Source organism: Prosopis cineraria, unplaced genomic scaffold (assembly GCF_029017545.1).
Source record: "Prosopis cineraria cultivar Desert tree isolate PC_DT_omini unplaced genomic scaffold, ASM2901754v1 PC14, whole genome shotgun sequence".
Classification (NCBI taxonomy): Eukaryota; Viridiplantae; Streptophyta; class Magnoliopsida; order Fabales; family Fabaceae; genus Prosopis; species Prosopis cineraria.
The window spans coordinates 30,519,561-30,538,709 of NW_026555345.1; the positions used below are offsets into that span (position 1 = coordinate 30,519,561).

The window sequence follows — 19,149 nt, forward strand, 5'->3', positions numbered from 1 at the left end:
ACTAGATACTTTATCCTCTGAAACAAACACGCAAATAAAATAAAAACCACACATAACAAGAATTTGTCTCGAAATTCTTAATATACCTTTTTAAAGCTCATTGAAATTATTTTCATGTATATATTCACTAATTTGTAGCACGTAATCATCATAAACTTGCATCTTTAGGTCTTCCCAGCTTCCTCACCTAGGCAAGTTTAATTTTTCAGCTTACATAATATGGACCTCACTATTGAGCAGCCATGAGATATACATTGCAACAGACACTCCTATCACAATATGACAGCGAAGTATCTATATGCTTCTTATGTTATTGAGAAAAATGATTTTATACTCAAGATTAACCCTTTAATTTGTATTATTGGAAGTATAAATTAAATATGGTGGTTTTAAAATGTACCAATCCAATATTAATATTGTAAAATGTTATTATGCACCAAATCAAATAAGTTATAAAACAAATAATTAAGGTGATTTGTATGTATTATTATCCAGTCGAACTTATATAAGATTACCTCTCTGTATAATGGAGATTGAAATGGTAATGTTATGTCACGGTTAACAAGTAGCAAATATAGAAGAAAATACTGCTGATATTATCAAAAGAAGGAAATGATTCAACAATCACGACGTAATCTATACAAAAAGCATAACGGAAACGATATTAGCAGAAAGAAATGCAGAACAGCTGCCCAGGAAGAGAGAGAATGTCAGATAAGAAGCTTCAATCAATTCATCCACACCCTCTTCGTTATTACGTCCCCTTATATATCCTCGTCACCTCCAAGAGCCTTCAACTTTCCAGTTGGAAGACGCACACGTTTGCTCTTTCGTAAGCCCAATGTTTCTTGGCCCAAATCCACAACAGCACCTTTACCAAACAATTATTGTAAAATCCAAAATCACTTTATCAGCATGCACCGGATCAAATATGCTAATAACAAATAAAAGTATATATACCAAGTAATTAATTTGTTTGTCTTATGCTTATGCTTGTCTATCTAATATCAGAAAAGATGCTTTCATATTTAGCCTTATGAGAAAAATAGTGTAATTTATTTGAAACCAATATATTAGGAGGCAATACTAGAGCGGGTTAAGAGGTGTTTCAGTGGGTTCTAATTGTGAATTTTAACCGCTGGAAGCACTCAAAGCTAATCTTGGCTCTTGGGATGCGCTAATTGGACCCCCAACGGCATTAATTTCATCTAATATCTATTTTAAAATTTCTTTCCGCATCAACTTAAATTCACGTGATTTGATCAACAGCCCCTATATAGAGTCACTAATCTAAATTATCAGTCTTCTTGTGAGTATCATAGAGTAAATTAAAGATTATCAATGGGCGGTTTCAGTGAGAATGAAGAGGCTTTGATCAGAATCTCGTGGGAGGAATTGATGCAAAACTTTCCCCATATTAGTCTTCGTTTCTTCACTTCGTAATCAATTTTTTTTTTTTTAATAATTTGCACGTACATATCCCTTTCATCTGTCTCTCTGTACTCTATTTTCCTCGAATACTCGTCCTAATAAGCAATCCTTTTTCACCCTTTTTTAACTTTCTGGTTTGACATAGGATAGTGGAGATTGCGCCTGAAGCGAAAGACATGTTCTCCTTTTTAAGGGATGCGGATGAAATTCCTCAGAATAATCCTCTGCTGAGAGGCCATGCTATGAAGGTTTTCAAGCTGGTATGCTCATAAGAATATAAAGAATTAGACAAAAAGAAATCTAGTGATAGCGAGCAGGACCTGCATGAGATGAAACACTAATATCCTAATTCATTCTCAATATTTGCGCGCGCGCGCGCGTATGTAATGAGAAGGAAAAGATACTCTGTAAATATAAAATATTTATGAATGACCAGAATACAGGACCAAGAAAATATATATAATGAAATGAATCTTTGTATACTTTAAAGCCACAACATCCTCAAAAATCAACACTACTGTATATATATATATATATATATATATATCTTTCATAATAGCATATTGTACTTTTGCATAATATGTAATTTTGATTCATGGAATTCAGACTTATGAATCAGCAATGCAACTTCGAGAGAAAGGAGAGGTGGTGGTAGAAGATACTTTATTGAAGTATTTGAGCTCTGTCCACATCAAGAATGGAATCCTTGATACCCATTTTGAGGTAACACATATTTAAATCAAAGTCAAAACTGCATCTTTACCTTCTACTTTTAAAGAGACTCCCTCTTAAATTTACGGCTTGCAATCAATCTCCCATTTTCTATATGTGAAATTTACAAATGATTTATATATAGATTATTCACTTATTGAACTCAATCTAAATTTAACAGACTAAAAGGATGACGTGGATGCTATAATACTAACTATGCTAGAAAAATATAATGAAGCTTTAATTTTTGGCATATTCGAACATTCATTATCATGTATATATATTGGAGTTAGTTAATGAAATCAAGGTACGTACCGTGATTGTAAACATTGTTAGGTGCTGAAAGAAGCACTGCTGAAAACAATCAAGGAGGCAATGGGAGATAGATGGAGCGAGGATGTGAATCGTGTGTGGGCTGCAGCGTATGATGGGTTGGCAACCGCAGTAAAACAGGAGATGAAAGAAAGTATTGATGGAGTCCTCCAGATTCTCTGAAGTTCTTTTTTTTTTTTATTGCATTATATATATAGCAGAATAATCAGCCTGTATTTGGTACATCATATATATTTAATGTAATCACCTTAAACGACACGAAATTATATTCTTTTTCCCTCGTTTATCATAAGTTTCTCGTACAAAAACAGTTACTGGGGATTGAGTTTGATTACGTGCACTGGCACCTTGTTCGAATCAATTTGAGCTCTGTTTACACTTTTATTTTGCAATACTTAACTTCATTTCTGATCACCCATTGACCCCGTCCAGGTAAGTATTCTTAACTTCATTTCTATTATGCATCCGAAGGGTCAAAAGTTAAAGAGGGTTGATGTACTGTTATAATTCCAAAAACGTCAGAAACAAAACAGGGAACGATTTTGCCTCTTCGAGTCTAACAGGTTCCATTCAATATTGAGATTAAGATCTTAATTAGTCCTCCTACAAATTGCTACAGGTTCACCTTCGAAAGATCCAAACATGCCCCTACATACCATTATCAATTAGGTAAGAAAAAAAGACTCAGCCAACATTAATTAAAAAATATGTATATATGGCTCTAACTCTCCATCCGATTTGTCTCTGTCGCAATGCGAGGGATGAATTTGCCCAAAATATTCTTGGACCTATATGCTTCAATTCTCACCATGGAATGAATCGGTATATATTCAGCATATATAACGAAGGAATGACGTCATACCGTTTCCGCTACATGATGATCCTCAACATCTGCATGAATCATCGAAGAGGTTTACATAGTAATTTACCTAAACCACGAACTACTGATGACACGAATCATACATGCGCGCGCGCTCAAAAGTATTGAATTTCTACAATTTCTCAAAGCAAACACCTTGTCTTTGCTCCGGAACAATCATTAAGTGTTAAGGTTAAGGCACATGGACTAATTTATTAATGTGAATATTAACATATATTACCCACATTTAACCCTTTGAGAGAGAGAGAGAGAGAGAGAGAGAGAGAGATTAGGAAAAACGAGATAAATAGAATAGAAAGATAGTACGTGAAAAGAAAATGTATAAGAGACAGATATTTTTATCATAAATAAAGTATAAAGGTATAGCAAAAATAAAGATGTTAATCAAACTTTGGATTTCTAAGATCACAAAAGTTTAAAAACAAAAAAAAAATAATATGGAATGGAGGGAGTCATTAATTCAACATGTTTTTATGTATTATATAAATTTTAATTTGAGTCGTAATATACATCAATATAACTTATTATTGATTTTTTTATATTTTAATTATTTATTCTATAACATAACATTTAATTAGTTTGAGAAAATTATAAAGAGGCAATGCACGAGGTTTTGATTCCAACGTTTGGTGAAAAGCCAATGTTGGCTGTTCCATGGCCCTGAATGTCCAACGTGTATTTTAAAATTTCTTTCCATTTAGCTTCATTCAAACAATCTGATATATTTAGCTTTCATAATTACAAGCCCCAATGAAGAGTCATTTATCACAACCGCACGTACTGTGTTGAGAATATTATCATCAAGCAAATTAAAATCATCAGATCATGAGTGGTTTCGGTGAGAGAGAAGAGGCTCTGGTCAGAAGCTCATGGGATCAATTAATGCAAAACATTCCCCATTACAGTATTCGTTTCTTCACCTCGTAATATATAGCCTCGTGGCTCCTTCTCATATCTTAATTTTCTCTGACATATTTGAGAATGAACTCATACACACACACACATGTACACACAAAATCTTGTTCTTTGTATTTTTTTTTTTTTTGCATCCTTAATCTTTGATTCAATATATAGGATAGTGGAAATTGCACCTGTAGCCAAAGACATGTTCTCCTTTTTGAGAGATTCAGATGAAATTCCCCAGAATAATCCTCTGCTGCAGGCTCATGCTGCGAAGGTTTTCAAGATGGTAAGTTCATAGAAAGAACAAACAATTTACTCATATATACGTACCTTCATCTTGATCTTCCCCGATATGAAACTTTAAAGCTACAGATTTTAAGACAAAATGTTCATACTTTTATTCAGAGTACGTGACAAATCATAATTTTGAATGAATGTTGTGAGTTTTAGACTTATGAATCAGCAACTCAACTTCGAGAGAAAGGAGAGGTGGTGATAGAAGATACTACCTTGAAGCATTTGGGTTTTGTCCATGTCAAGAAAGGAGTCCTTGAGCCCCACTTTGAGGTAATGTATCCAAAATATATATGAATATATAGTTGAAACTTCATTGTTTATGCATGCGAGCTATAATTAATGAATGAAATTATCAATAACGTAATTGCAATGCTTGAATTAGGTGCTTAAAGGTGCATTGCTAAAAACTATCAAGGAAGCCACGAGAGAAAAATGGAGTGAGGACATGAATAATGCTTGGGGTACGGCATATGATGAGCTGGCGACTGCGATAAAAAAGGAGATGACTTTCAACGTTGAGGGAGTCGAATTTCTCTTACAGCCCGAAATTTAAAGGATACATATAAAATTTAGATAGATAGACTCATGTAATTCAAATTCAAAATAAAATAAACAGAAAGAGAGAAAGAAATGGAAACTTCTGTGTATGGGGTCTTTATTGCAAAATAGAAGTGAGTTCCAGCGTTTGGCTGCACTACTTGATGAGTATCTACTTGGGCGATTCAGATTTTAAGGTTTTATTATTATATTTGTTATAAAAATATAAAATTTTAATAAATTTATTTTATCATCAATCTAGGCAATACAAATTTAATTTGAATGGTCAAGTTTAATACTAAAATTTTTTTATAATTTTTTATATTCAAATGTGTTTTAGATAGTTTGGATTTAATATTAAACTATTTCAGAATTTTTATTATAGTAAATACAATATTTAAAAATAAAAATAAAGACAATCTTTAAATTGGAACTTTAAAAAATTAAGAAAAAGTTGCAACTTGAAAATTTTAAATCTAGACTATTTAGAGTATATATGAATAATCAATTTATAAAAATTATAAAAGTATTCAATATTAAATTAGATCGTTTAAATTAAATTTGCATTATTCATATTGATGATAGAGTAGATTTATTATTATTTATAATTTTTATTTTAATAAATATAAAATAAAATATAAAAATAAAACATATAAATTTGGACCGTGTTGATTAAAAATTTGAATAGTCTAAATTGCTCACAATGTAATGAGCACCGAGACTGGATGCCTTTCATCTCTCTATGCATGTGTGTGTGTTTTATTTTTGAGAGAAAGTTTAGATAAGTTGAATCTTAATAATTTACCAAAACTAAAACATGTTTTCAAATTCAAGTAGTATTTATAAAACCCTCACCAACAAGATATTTACATTAATAGCAAGATTTTAACAATTATTACTGTTATGCATACTGGGTTAGGTTTGACTTGTTTAACCCATATTAAATTTTTTTAAAAAAGAGAAAAATTTTGTAGACATGAATCATATTAGGTATGTCTTATTTAGCTAGATCAATTTATATATTTTATATAAAAATTATAAATTAATATTTTGATATATTTAGAATGAATCATGAAGGAATATTGAATTGAAACTTATTATTTAGATGTATTTTTTTAAATTCATAAAAAATAAATTTAAAAATAAATAAACAGATTAGCGGGTTAGCCCATTTAACCTACATAGCCTTCAAGAGTTGGGTTAGGTTAAAATTTTTTTAATTCATATAAAAATAAATTAAACTCAATCCAACCCACAGCTCATATGACTTGGATTGTCTCACATTCTCACCCTAATCAAAGGTTACACAATACTGTGATTTTTCTTGGTCCCTTCCCCTCTTTTTTCTTTTTTATGTTTTTAGTTATGTTATACTCTCTCTGATCTCATTTATAAATCACATTCTAAAAGGTTTATTTGGTTCTATTTATAAGTCATGGTGCGTCTTTTTAGATAATATTTAAAAAGTATTTTTAAAATTACCCTTCATGAGAGAGAAAATGTAACAGGACATTACTTTTTAAATTTATTATATAAGAATATGTTTAAAATTTTATTTACTTTTATTCCTTATACTTTATTGTATTAATATTGAAGAGGTTGGTAGAAATAATTTATAAATAAGATTGGATAATATATTACTTCTTTTTCCAAAAAAAAAAGAAAACACAGCGAGAGAGGTCTTATACTAATATTCTCCTGAAAATTAATGATTAATCATGCGCATGCTTATTTAACACGTGCTCCAGCTGGTTTTTTTTGTCCTTTCTAAAACAAAGCCATTCGTGATTCTTCAATTATCGCCCAAATTGCCAAACAAAAAAACAAAGCAGCCTGTCCCAAAACGAAGTGGATGTGACTTGTCACTTGTCGGCCCTTCATCCCCCTGCAACCCTACAAAGCTCAACGGAAGGAACGAAGATGAATTGTACCCAAAAAAAAGGGTGTGATGAACAATATCCATGAATAATTATGACTGAAAATTACAACGGCATAATCTTTCAGTTAAAGAATTTATAACCACATTTTATCTTTTTATTAAAGGATGAAATAAAATACAAATCCCCAAACTATGAAGACTAAGATGAGAGATTGCAATTAGAGCCTATTTGTTTTTCGTTTCTAAAAATTATTTTTTTGTTTTTAAAAACAAAAAAAAGATAAAAAAATTGTTTGAATCAGTGTTTTTCATTTTAGTTGTTTTTAAAATTATTTTCATTTTTTATTTTTTAAAAAAAAATAAAAACAGCTTTAGGTTGTTTTGTTTTATTTTTTTTATTTTTAAAATACACTACATTTAATTATTAAAAAATATAATTACTTTAACTAATTTCTATTATTAATCTTCATCATTAACTACTTATAATTATTATTATTAATTTATTTTTTTAATTTTAAAATTATTTTTTAATTAAAATAACCGCACGAAGTTTTACTTTATTTTGTTTTAAAAAAATTTAAAAATTGTATTACAAAATAATTTTTAAAAATAAAAAATAAGAACATAAATCAAACAAGCTCTTGATTTCCTTACTTATACAATGATATGTGACTCTAGAGCTATACAAACGGGTTACAAGCTAGCTTATATATGTTAGCATTTTAGCTGGTTGGGTTGGGTTTGTCCGCTAAGATAAACGGGTTAGGAAAACCCAACCCAACCTGTTAGCCTGCAAAATATAATTTTATTTTTTAAATGATTTAAAATTTGTAATCAACATATCATTTATATAAACAATAATTTTTTTCATATTATTTTTTAAAATAAAATTTAAATATAAACCTATATTATTTTTCTCAATACATTTATATTTCTAATTTCAATCAATAGATCCTATAAGGTTAACAAATAATATATATTCAAAATATTTTTATAAAAATTAATAAATAATTAATTTATAAACTATAATAAAAATTGCATTTGTAAATTGTAAGAAATATTTACATTATCTTTCAAATGTAAAGAGCATATTTGGGACTTATAAATTATAGATTTAAAAAATATTATTATTATTGTAGATTTATAAAAAGATATATTATAATTAAAAATAAACTATTTTTTTAAAAATAAGTTAGCCCGTTTTAACTTATCATTTTTGCAGGTTGGGCTAGTCCAATCCATTTTAAAAAATGAGCGAATTCTTTCAACCCAATTCATTAAAATTGATAGGTTGAATGACCTAGCTTGCAAGCTCAACCTATTTGCTAACTCTATGTGATCCTTTCAACCTAGAGCTAATTTATCATGTTTTGAATTCAAATGTAGGAATACCAACTAACTAGGTGGTTAAACGTTAATTATATCCTAATGCCTCCCTTCCTTTCCATGCTCATCACCTACGTGGGATCTTCATTGAATTAATTACTCTTTTCAAAATATAAGTCATTTTTTAAACTAATCTTCATCAAAATTATAAACAACATAATATTTATAGAATTCTTTTTATTTTTACTCATTGTATTTGTTAACATGAATTCTTATATTTATTATGATTTATGACAGTCTTCTCATTCATTGATCATAAATTGAGATTAAAAATAAAAATGGAAAACAATATTTTTTTTATGAGAATAATGATGTTATTAGCATACGCATTATTGATAAAAATCTACTTCTTCTTGTTTTTTTCTTTTGTTTTTTTTTTTTTTGGGATAGGAGGGAGTATAAATTATGTGCTAGGATATGTTTGATATTAGATGATGGAATGAAATGGAAGTATGACGAGGTGAAATTAAACAGAACAATTCATTATTTAAAAGTTTTATTGAAAAAATGAAGGGTTATATTGAATCATTATTTAATAATAATTATAAAATTAATACATTGGAACTAATTATAATTATGATTCTAATTTTTAACCTTAGAAGGAGAGAAAGACAGAAAGCGAGTGAGTAAGAAGGCTAGAAAGGATATAATAATTTTATAATAATATTATTTATAATAATAAGGACCAGCGAGAGTATTGATATAATTATAAATCATAAATTATAATAAATTCTCTGATCACTCCACGTTTGTTGTTACTATCGCGCAATATTTTTATTCCAAAACTCTTGTGGCTGCAACGCAATCGTTCGACGATTTCTTCCCGCCGCTCCTGTCCTCCATCTTTCTCTGCCCATTGCCAACTCCAATGGCGGAAACCACAATCCGATTTGGCATCCTCGGCTGTGCTGACATCGCCCGCAAGCTCTCGCGTGCCATCACTCTCGCCCCCAACGCTACCCTCTACGCCGTCGCCAGCCGCTCCGTCGACAAAGCCACCGCCTTCGCTTCTGCCAACGGCTTCCCCCCGGGCTCTAAGATTTACGGCTCCTACGAAGCTCTCCTTGACGACCCCGACGTCGACGTCGTCTATGTCCCGCTTCCTTCTAGCTTGCACCTGCACTGGGCCGTCCTCGTCGCTCAGAAGAAGAAGCATTTGCTGCTCGAGAAGCCCGTGGCTCTCAACGCCGCTGAGTTCGATAAAATCATCGACGCCTGTGAATCCAATGGGGTGCAGCTCATGGATGGCACCATGTGGATGCACCATCCCAGGACCACTAAAATGGCCGAGTTTTTGTCCGACGAGCGCCGTTTTGGTCGACTCCAAAAAGTACGTAACTTTGATTGACACTCTCTGCTCTTTTCTGATTTATTGTTCCTATTTTGCTTGAGACTTCATTTCTATACGCTCATCGGTTTTGTTTTGCTTTTGTTTTTGTTTTTTTGTTTTGTTTTGGCTAACTGTTTCAATCGCTGTTGCCCGTTGGCATTTGATGAAGGTCTAGCTTGGAAATAACTTAGCTTGGAATTAACTTCTTAGTCGGGTCATTGTTTATTATTATTTTTGAAAAGCTTAGGAACATAAAAAGGCGTGACAAGATCTCTCGATTAGATTAAAGTCATAATATAACACTCGACGGGATGTCCGGTAACCCATCTTTTTTTTTTTTTTAATTTGTGATTTCCGGATAAGATATGATGGGACCGGCGAGATCTTTAGATTGTTTATTGTCTTTTACCTCAACTAATTCGTAGGTACGGCGTCAAGATTACTAGGATGATTAACTATACAACACGGAGGTTGTATATTTTCACGGGGATTGGGTCCATGACTTGAAACTATACAGTTAAATTGGGGTAAACAAAAATACTGGGGCTGAATTTACAGATAACCTTCAGTTTCTTTCACATCACACGTTAATTTGGTTTGACCAAGTTTTCTTTTTTTTTTTTTTTTGGTCAGATGATTTGACCAAGTATATAGTAGTTGTTTAGGTCCTGTGAAAAACCTTTTTTTCTCTTCATTCGATGCAGGGCTCTTTTTCCTCTGGCATCAAAGATCTTTTTCCATGCACCCGAGCTCAAACGTTACACATTGCTTTTTGCCGTGCCTTCTTGTCTTATTTTACATGTTTTATTTCATCCTCCGTCCCAACAGGCTAGGATAAAGAAAGCTGCAGTTTACTGCAATTTAATTTTCCTAGGTACCTTTCACTTATGCATAGAATCACAGACAGCAGAGGTTATGCCTTGTTCTTTCCCACATGAATTCTTGTTAAGAATCACAGACAGCAGAGGTTATGCGGGTTATGCCTTGTTCTTTATTACATGAATTCTTGTTAAAATTCATACACAGCAGAGGTTATGCCTTGTTCTTTCTGGACGTGGTTGTTAAGTGTCTTACAAAAATTTGAGAGTTGATTTGCAGGCCAGTTGTCAGATTTATTTATGCGGGTTATTGAAATTTGGGATCAGAGAAGTGTCAAATTCTATTTTCAAATGTTGAGTTCGTTATGGGTATTCATTCCCTCATGGTTTGAGTTGCTTTCACTGTTTCGCTTTGCTGCCTTGTGGTCCCTGAATTGACATTATTATGCTACCCCGAGGCTTGTCCTGTACGTATAACGCTGCCCACGGCTTTTTATTCTGTTAAAACCGAAATGGAAATATGCAAATCTCATGATTTCCCCTATTTTCCTTCGTATCATCTAATCTAATTACCTCTCAAAATCCTGTTCCCCTTCCCTTGCTAACCAAGCCCCACTTTCCCCAAACTCTTGCCATATAGATCCATGGAAGTCAAACATCTATTCCCCAAGATTTCTGCCAGTGTCATCGTAAAATCTCTAATCCATCTTTTGCCAACCAAGTGCTGCATTTACCAAATTCTTGCTCAAATTTCTGCTAATTTAATCTCTAATCTCTGATTGGTCTTGCTTTTTGAGTTATCTTCTACTTGATGCTTTAATTTTAATTGAGTTTGTTCCTTTTTCTTCATTCATTTCTCAAACATGTAATTGCTTGGTTAGCATTTATTATAAATGGTAAGGCATCATTGAAGCATGGCCTAGGGGGTCCCTTGGAGTCTTTAGAAAATTAAATCATTTAGATAACCTTTAGTGCTTCTTTGTGTCCAGAACTCTGAGGGGTGACATAATCCTAATTCGGAGTCATCAAGTACCAATACTTGTAGTCTGTAGCTACACCCAAATGATAACATCAAGTAGCAGGAACCGAAATGAATGAAGTATCATTTTAATTTTGGGTTACAATGAATGAACTATATTTTGGATTTCTTGAACTTGTCTATTTGAAGTGCCTTCCAATTTCAATTTTTATCTAAGGATAATTTGCTTCTTGTTTTGGTTTTGAAATCTCATATCTTTGCTGGCTGTCTCTGAAGGTGGCACAGTTAAGTAAATTGGAGCTTATTAATAGTATATTTTTTATAATGCAATGAAACAATGCCATTTTAGACTGCATAAGTGGCTGTAAATGGTTTTCTGGTTCATGGGGCAAGTGTAGACTCCTGGCCGTTACAGTAAATAGATAGATATGTTCTATGGTATAAGATTTCTTTTATTGAATGTTTGCCTCCTTTCTGTCTTAAAGGTACTCGCCGTGTTTACATTTGGCGCTGATCCTGATTTTCTGAAGAATAATATTCGTGTGAAGCCAGATCTCGATGCCCTTGGTTCTCTTGGCGACCTAGGTTGGTATTGTATAAGGGCAATCCTCTGGGCTGCCAACTATGAACTACCCAAAACAGTCATAGCCTTGCGTGATCCTCAGCTCAACGAAGCTGGTGTAATACTGTCTTGTGGAGCTTCTCTGTACTGGGAAGATGGAAAATCTGCAACCTTCCATTGCTCTTACTTATCAAATCTGACAACGGATATGACCGTTATTGGGACAAAAGGATCACTACATGTTCACGACTTCATTATCCCTTACCAAGAGAAGGAGGCTTCATTCTCTGCAGGTTCAGGGTCTAGCTTTAATGATCTTGTGACAGCATGGGCTGTGGAGCCAAGCGAGCATGTAGCAACCACAGAGCTGCCTCAGGAGGCTCAAATGGTGAGAGAATTTGCCCGTTTAGTGGGGGATATCAAATTTAAAAGCCTGAAGCCTGAGAAGAAGTGGCCAACAATTAGTAGGAAGACACAGCTTGTGGTGGATGCTGTGAAAGCTTCGATCGACAAGGGTTTCGAGGCTGTTCATGTTCAGGAGCAAGCGTCTGTGGCTGTTTTATCTGGACTTGATTATCTGAAGAAAAATCTGCTGGGGCAATCTACCTGAATAAACCATTCGGCAAATGATGTCATGTCTGCCTATGTTTGCGTTCATTTCTGCCATCCCTTCAAGAAAGGCATTGTTGTTGTTGCTTGGTTGAACGAAAACCAATTCCTTGTTTGTGAGCTGCAGACTGATGGGCTGTTAAAGGCAGGCCATGTTGTTCCTGTCTGGTTTTTCTCTAATGAGCAACCAGATATTTTTTGCTTTAGTTTTTTTAGTCCTGAACTTTCACTTTGTTTGCACCAATAAATTCACGTGGCAAATACATGTCACAGTTGGGAGTTGTGTTATGCATTATCAGAAAAAATGCATGGCCTTTGTTTTGTCTGTATCAAAAAATTATTTAATTTTGTTTTCCGATATGGTTATGAATAAGTCATAGTGTGTGAAAGTAATTGGATATCTGTGACCTGATTCAAAGTCTTGGTGCCACCGAGCCAGCGACGATGGGGGGAAGGGTAAATTTTTTTTTTTTAATAGATGAGGGGCATTTCAATAATTAACCAACAAAACATAATTTCACTTTAATCCCTTATTTCTGTGGTGTAATTTCAAAATTCTTTAACCCTTAAATACTATTATGTGGCTTGAGTAATCCTTTTTATTGATATTTTCTCAAAATTAATTACTAATAAATATTATGGAGAATTTGCATGGAAAAACTTAGGCCCACTTGATATATGTTATATAGTGATTTAAGTTTAACAGTTTTATTATGTACAGATATTTAAATATTTATATCATTTAAATCATTAAAATTTAGATTAATAATTTAAATAAATTTATTTATTTATTAATTTTAAGTTGAATATAAATTTATAATTATTAATTTAAATTTTAATGATTTAAATAATTTAAATCCATTATGATAACATTAGGATTCTTAAAAATTTAGATTCCAACAAAATGGTTAGAATTGAATTCCATTACATTGACGGTGGAATTGCCATGAATCATCTCCTGGACATTTTGGCCCTCACCAGCATCATTGTATCTGCCTATTGTCTTTCCACACCCAACTCCATTCCCACCATCACTATCCCCTCCATGAATCTAACCTTCATGGCCTCCTGCAAGCTTCTAGAGATGACTCAAAATGAGTTGTGAAACCAAGAGCGAGAGCTGTCGATCATTCGTTGGCGTCGGCAATGTTGGTGGTTGCAGGCGATGAGTGACGGCAAGATTGAAGTCGATTCTCCCTACCCAGCAACATCTTCACCTCGATTCCCCTTCGACCAGCGACGACTTCAACTTCCTCGATCTTCGATCTCAACTGCCATCAGTTTTCTTTGTTCAGATTTGTTGCGATTTTTGTTTAAATTATGCTTCTGAAACATTATATTTCTGCAATTTGTTCAGATATTCCATATTTCTACAACTTCTTTCTATTTGTTTCTTGTCTCGTGGTTGACGGTGGCATATTTTCTGGTTTGAGATTTTTTCTACATTTTTGCTCCGAATGTTCTGATGTTACGTTGTTGCTCGGAAATTTTTCCAGATCTAAGTTTTATTCTGGAGCCTTATAGAATCACTGGGGATGGAATTTTCAAACCCCCCCTCACCTCCTCCTTCTCACAATTCTCCTATGATTGGACTGATTGGGATGCTGGAGTCTCTCTCAGACCATTAGATGAGCGGATTGGTTAGCCAATAACGTTTTAGTGGTCCTTCGAAACTGCGACGAATGATGATTATCATCTCTGCTGGCCCTACTTCTGGATAACCAGTAACCCTTCATTATGATTATGATTTTTTTTTTAAATACAATTCTTATGATCATAAGTCATTATTGGTTGGCGCTACTCATGTGGCATCTATAATGGGTTACAAGTAACAAGCCATTCTCGATTTTTATGGCCCATTGTTTCAAAAAAAAAACCAAACCTGTCCCATAAAACAAAAAAAAAGTGAGGTGACTTCTTGTCAGTTTGTGAGTGAGTGTGACCGGTTCCGTTCGGTTCTTCATCCTTCCTCTCTCGCTCTTCTTACCACTCACCAGGACATTCCCGAAGCCGAAACGAACAAATACAAACAGGTCCCTTTCTAATTTCTATACAACAACATTGACCTACACGGTTGTGTTTTCCCTTCATTTGCCGATTTCTCTACACCACTCTTCTCCTCTATCTCTGCTAATTGCCAACTCCAATGGCGGAAACCACAATCCGATTCGGCATCCTCGGCTGCGCTGACATCGCCCGCAAGCTCTCGCGTGCCATCACGCTGTCTCCCAACGCCACCCTCCATGCCGTCGCCAGTCGCTCCGTCGACAAAGCCACCGCCTTTGCTTCTGCCAACGGCTTCCCTCCCGCCTCTAAGATTTACGGCTCCTACGAAGCTCTCCTTGACGACCCCGACGTCGACGCCGTATATGTCCCGCTTCCTACTAGCTTGCACGTGCACTGGGCCGTCCTCGTCGCTCAGAAGAAGAAGCATTTGCTGCTCGAGAAGCCCGTGGCTCTCAACGCCGCTGAGTTCGATAAGATCGTCGACGCCTGTGAATCCAATGGGGTGCAGCTCATGGATGGCACCATGTGGATGCACCATCCCAGGACCGCTAAAATGGCTGAGTTCTTGTCCGACGAGCGCCGTTTTGGTCGACTCCAAAAAGTACGCAACTTCGGTTGGCACTCTGTTCTTTTCTGATTCATTGTACCGATTCTTTTAGACTTTATTGATACACACTTAATTTTTTTAATGCGTGTTTTAGTTGCTGTTAGCATTCTTTCTCGTTTTAGGTCTTGCCTGAACTAGTTTCTGAGTTTGGTCAACTTTTTTTCTTAAAAAAAAAAATCTTAAAGCTTAGGAATACAGGAAGCCGTGACAAGATCTAATCTTACGATTGGGTTAAATTCATAATATAACAATAGACGGTGTGGTCGGTACCCATCGTTTTTTATGTGTGATGTTCACAGGTAAGATATGATGATATTGACTGTTAAAAACATCTATAGATTGTTTGTTGTCCTTTACCTGAACTAATTCATTGGCACGGCATCTAATATTGCTGGGATGATTGACTAGACAATACAGAGGCTGTATGTTTTTACGGGGATTGGGCCTATTAGTTGAGACTACAGTTGAATTGGAGCAAATAAAAATATTGGCGCTGAGTTTACGGATAACCTTCGGCTTTTTCACATTTCACATTACTATTTTACTTAGTTTCATCATGTGTATGGTTGTTTAGGTCCAGTGAAAACCCTTTTTTCTTCCTCTTGTTCCAGCGCTCTGTTCTGAAGTAGCATTGTGAGATCTTTTTCCATGGATCAGAGCTTAACATTACTCATTACTCTTTATTGTACCTTTTTTTTATTTTACATGTTTAATTCATTCTCCTCAGTCCTGAGTAACAACAGTTTAGGACTGGTGAACCTGCAGCTTACTGCAATTTAATTTTTCTTTAGTGCACTTATGCATAGAAACACATACGGCACAGATTGTGCCTTGTTTTTTTCTCACGTTACTTATTATTAAGACTATGGAATACATTGACAAATATGATCATAATTATCACAAATGTGATGAATTTTTTTTCGGTCCCCTAAATCTTGAAGAATGGGGAAACAGAGAGATGGTTGGGGGAAGAGATTTGATGAGAAAAACAGTGATAGGTATGTCTGCATTGTTGTGTGTAATAATAGGGCCAATGCCATTAATGAATAATTTCTGTTGCTGGTTTAAATTCTTGTTAACATTATGTGATACATCTGCAAACATGATGATAATTATCACTATTGCAATAAATTTTGTTTTTGTCACCTCTATCCAGAAGAATGGGGAAACAAAGCGATGGGTGGGGGGAAGAAGCTTAGCGAGAAAACCAGTGATGGGTTTGTCTGCATAGTTATGTGTAACAGTAGGGCCAATGCCATTGATATATAGTTTCTGTTGCTGGTTCGCTGTTTGAAATTCATCTATTTTCTTCTTGAGTTTAAGCATTTTCTTGTGCTTCATTTATTTAATTTTTGAAAGACTATTTACTCATCCATGTAGTCTGTTCTTATTGTTGTGTACATTATTCCCTGTTAATTGTCTTATTTCCTACCTGTCGTGCATTGGCTAATGTATAAAATCTTTTATTATTGGAATTTGGAAGGTCTTGCTTGTTAATTGCATTCCATATTGTTGATGCAGGAGCATTTCCATTTGCATTCTGTTTTAAAAGCTAAATCATTAACTTTTCTTTTCTTTTGATTTGATTGAATTGAACTGACATGTTTGGAGACTTTGTAATCAGCAGTATTTCTGAGTGGATTCAAATCTAGTTAGTCCCTTTCTGTTGTTCCAATCCCATCCTTTTCCATTTTTAATTTTAATTCTTCACATGGTTATCATCTTGGCTGTGTCTACGTCATCATTATTGTCTTATCAAAATTTGATAGCCGATTTGCAGTCCACTTGTTAGATATGTTTATGTGGATTATTGAAATTTGGTATCAGAGAATTGTCAAATTCTATTTTCAAAAGTTGGATTCATTATAGGTACTTCTCCGTGGATTGGGTTGCTTTCACTTTGCTGCCTTGTGGTTCCAGAATTGGCATTATTATGCTACCCTGATGTTTGTCCTGTATGTATAACGGTGCCCACTGATTTTAATTCCGTTAAATCTCAAATGGAAATATGCAACTCTCATGATTTCCCCTATTTTTCCGTTATGTCATTTAATCTAATTACCTCTCAAAATCCTGTGGCTCTTCTCTTTCTTACCAGACCCCACATTCCCTAAACTCTTGTCTAGTAGGTCAATGGAAGTCCAACACCTATTTCCTCAGTAGCTTCATCATAAATTATTAACTAGCCAAGTCCTGCATTTACCTAGTTATTGCCCAATAATGGTCTTGCTTTATAAGTCATCTTGTACTGGTGCGTTATTGCGTAATTGGATTTGTTCCTTTTTGTTCATTCATTTCTTAAACATATGATTGCTTGGTTAGTATTTATAATTTGATTCCTATTTTGGTTCTTAAATCTCATTAATTTGCTGACTGTTTCTGAAAGTGGTACTGTTAAGTATACTGGAGCTCATTCATAATATATTTTCAATAGATGCAATGAAACAATGCCATTTCAGATTGCAGAACGGGCTGTTAAATGGTTTTCTGGTTCATGGGGCAAGTGGTCATTATAGTGTCAGGGGAGAGTGTGTTTTTGTGGTAAATAGATAGATATGTTTTCTGCGGAGGTTATTTTCTTTTATTGAATGTTTGTCTCCTTTCTTTCTTAAAGGTACACGTGTTATTTACGTATGGTGCTGATCCTGATTTTCTTAAGAATGATATTCGCGTGAAGCCGGATCTTGATGCTCTTGGTTCTCTGGGAGATATAGGTTGGTATTGTATAAGGGCAATCCTGTGGGCTGCCAACTTTGAACTGCCTAAAACAGTCATAGCCTTGCGTGATCCTCAGCTCAATGAAGCCGGGGTAATATTGTCTTGTGGAGCTTCTCTTTACTGGGAAGATGGAAAATCTGCAACCTTCCATTGCTCCTTCTTGTCAAATTTAACAATGGATATAACTGCTATCGGGACAAAAGGATCACTACATGTTCACGACTTCGTTATCCCTTACCAGGAGAAGGAGGCTTCATTTTTTGCAGGTTCAGAATCTGGCTTTAATGATCTTGTGACAGCATGGTCTTCAGAGCCAAGCAAGCATATAGTAACCACAGAGCTGCCTCAGGAGGCTCAAATGGTGAGAGAATTTGCCCGTTTGGTAGGAGATATTAGATTTAAAAGTCTGAAGCCTGAGAAGAAGTGGCCAACAATTAGTAGGAAGACACAGCTGGTGGTGGATGCTGTGAAAGCATCGATCGAAAAAGGTTTCGAGGCTGTTCATATTCAGGAGCAAGCGTCTGTGGCTGTTTTATCTGGACTTGACTATCTGAAGAAAAATCTGATGGGGCGATCTACCTGAACAAGCCATTTATCAAGTGATGTCATGTCTGCCTGTGTTATGTTCATTTCTGCCATCCCTTCGGGAAAGGCATTGGTTTTGATTGGGTGAACGGATACCAATTCTTGTTTGGGAGCTGACCTAATGAGCTGTTTAAAGCATGTCATGTTCTTCTTAAGTTTTTTTTTAGCCCTTAACTTTTCCCTTGTTTGTAGCAATAAATTCGATGTGGCACATACGTGTTATGGCAGGCTGCGGTTGTGCCCGATCAGAAAAAATGGATGGCCTGTCGGTCATAATGTGTTTTCTTGATCTTTCCTCGTTTCCTCTAACCTTGTCAAGTTGCGTTTGAGTCTTGGGAGTTGAGAAAGTAAAAGGAAGAAGATGAGGTTAATTCATGTGAAGCATACTAATTTTTTGGAGATATATAAAAAGAAAGGGAAAGTAGCAGCCAACGTTGATTATAAAATTATGACAAATCACGTTTTTTGCCCCCAAAAGAAGTTCTTTCAATATATATATATATATATATATATATGTTTTTTTTTTTTTCAGCGATGAGACGAGAACATATTTAATCCATTATAATGGCGGATTTCA

The 19,149-nt window shown here is 34.5% G+C and overlaps 4 protein-coding genes across 6 annotated transcripts; all 4 read left to right on the forward strand.

Moving 5' to 3' along the window:
- The first annotated feature begins 1,341 nt into the window (after window positions 1–1,341).
- Window positions 1,342–2,637, forward strand: LOC129292483 (non-symbiotic hemoglobin 2-like). The gene is made up of 4 exons (XM_054930033.1): window positions 1,342–1,439; window positions 1,577–1,691; window positions 2,038–2,154; window positions 2,479–2,637. The coding sequence occupies exons 1-4, from the start codon at window positions 1,342–1,344 to the stop codon at window positions 2,635–2,637; spliced, it is 489 nt and encodes a 162-aa protein (XP_054786008.1).
- A 1,543-nt stretch (window positions 2,638–4,180) lies between these two features.
- LOC129292485 (non-symbiotic hemoglobin 2-like) lies at window positions 4,181–5,108 on the forward strand. Its single transcript, XM_054930034.1, has 4 exons — window positions 4,181–4,278; window positions 4,430–4,544; window positions 4,709–4,825; window positions 4,938–5,108. Exons 1-4 carry the CDS (start codon window positions 4,181–4,183, stop codon window positions 5,106–5,108), a joined length of 501 nt encoding a protein of 166 aa, XP_054786009.1.
- Window positions 5,109–9,123: 4,015 nt separating this feature from the next.
- On the forward strand, window positions 9,124–13,057 carry LOC129292599 (uncharacterized oxidoreductase At4g09670-like). Its single transcript, XM_054930177.1, has 2 exons — window positions 9,124–9,687; window positions 11,970–13,057. The coding sequence occupies exons 1-2, from the start codon at window positions 9,226–9,228 to the stop codon at window positions 12,654–12,656; spliced, it is 1,149 nt and encodes a 382-aa protein (XP_054786152.1). The 5' UTR covers window positions 9,124–9,225; the 3' UTR covers window positions 12,657–13,057.
- Window positions 13,058–13,656: 599 nt separating this feature from the next.
- Window positions 13,657–18,863, forward strand: LOC129293397 (uncharacterized oxidoreductase At4g09670-like). Of its 3 annotated transcripts, XM_054931330.1 has the most exons (3): window positions 13,657–15,276; window positions 17,139–17,224; window positions 17,884–18,863. In XM_054931330.1, exons 1-3 carry the CDS (start codon window positions 14,802–14,804, stop codon window positions 18,568–18,570), a joined length of 1,248 nt encoding a protein of 415 aa, XP_054787305.1. In that variant the 5' UTR covers window positions 13,657–14,801; the 3' UTR covers window positions 18,571–18,863. The 3 variants fall into 3 exon arrangements, with proteins under 3 accessions (XP_054787305.1, XP_054787307.1, XP_054787306.1); XM_054931332.1 differs by lacking the exon at window positions 17,139–17,224 and having other exon boundaries at window positions 13,662–15,276; XM_054931331.1 differs by lacking the exon at window positions 17,139–17,224 and having other exon boundaries at window positions 13,668–15,263.
- Window positions 18,864–19,149: the final 286 nt, after the last annotated feature.

What these genes read in the sequence shown, in the direction of transcription:
- LOC129292483 (XM_054930033.1), top strand. Translation starts at nt 1,342, where the DNA reads ATGGGCGGTTTCAGTGAGAATGAAGAGGCTTTGATCAGAATCTCGTGG. An exon ending in CTATGAAGGTTTTCAAGCTG is followed by an intron (nt 1,692 to 2,037) that starts GTATGCTCATAA and finishes CATGGAATTCAG; the next exon opens with ACTTATGAATCAGCAATGCA. An exon ending in TCCTTGATACCCATTTTGAG is followed by an intron (nt 2,155 to 2,478) that starts GTAACACATATT and finishes AAACATTGTTAG; the next exon opens with GTGCTGAAAGAAGCACTGCT.
- LOC129292485 (XM_054930034.1), top strand. Translation starts at nt 4,181, where the DNA reads ATGAGTGGTTTCGGTGAGAGAGAAGAGGCTCTGGTCAGAAGCTCATGG. An exon ending in AGTATTCGTTTCTTCACCTC is followed by an intron (nt 4,279 to 4,429) that starts GTAATATATAGC and finishes TTCAATATATAG; the next exon opens with GATAGTGGAAATTGCACCTG. An exon ending in CTGCGAAGGTTTTCAAGATG is followed by an intron (nt 4,545 to 4,708) that starts GTAAGTTCATAG and finishes TGTGAGTTTTAG; the next exon opens with ACTTATGAATCAGCAACTCA.
- LOC129292599 (XM_054930177.1), top strand. Translation starts at nt 9,226, where the DNA reads ATGGCGGAAACCACAATCCGATTTGGCATCCTCGGCTGTGCTGACATC. An exon ending in GTTTTGGTCGACTCCAAAAA is followed by an intron (nt 9,688 to 11,969) that starts GTACGTAACTTT and finishes TCTGTCTTAAAG; the next exon opens with GTACTCGCCGTGTTTACATT.
- LOC129293397 (XM_054931330.1), top strand. Translation starts at nt 14,802, where the DNA reads ATGGCGGAAACCACAATCCGATTCGGCATCCTCGGCTGCGCTGACATC. An exon ending in CCAAAAAGTACGCAACTTCG is followed by an intron (nt 15,277 to 17,138) that starts GTTGGCACTCTG and finishes GATTCATTATAG; the next exon opens with GTACTTCTCCGTGGATTGGG. An exon ending in GCTACCCTGATGTTTGTCCT is followed by an intron (nt 17,225 to 17,883) that starts GTATGTATAACG and finishes TCTTTCTTAAAG; the next exon opens with GTACACGTGTTATTTACGTA.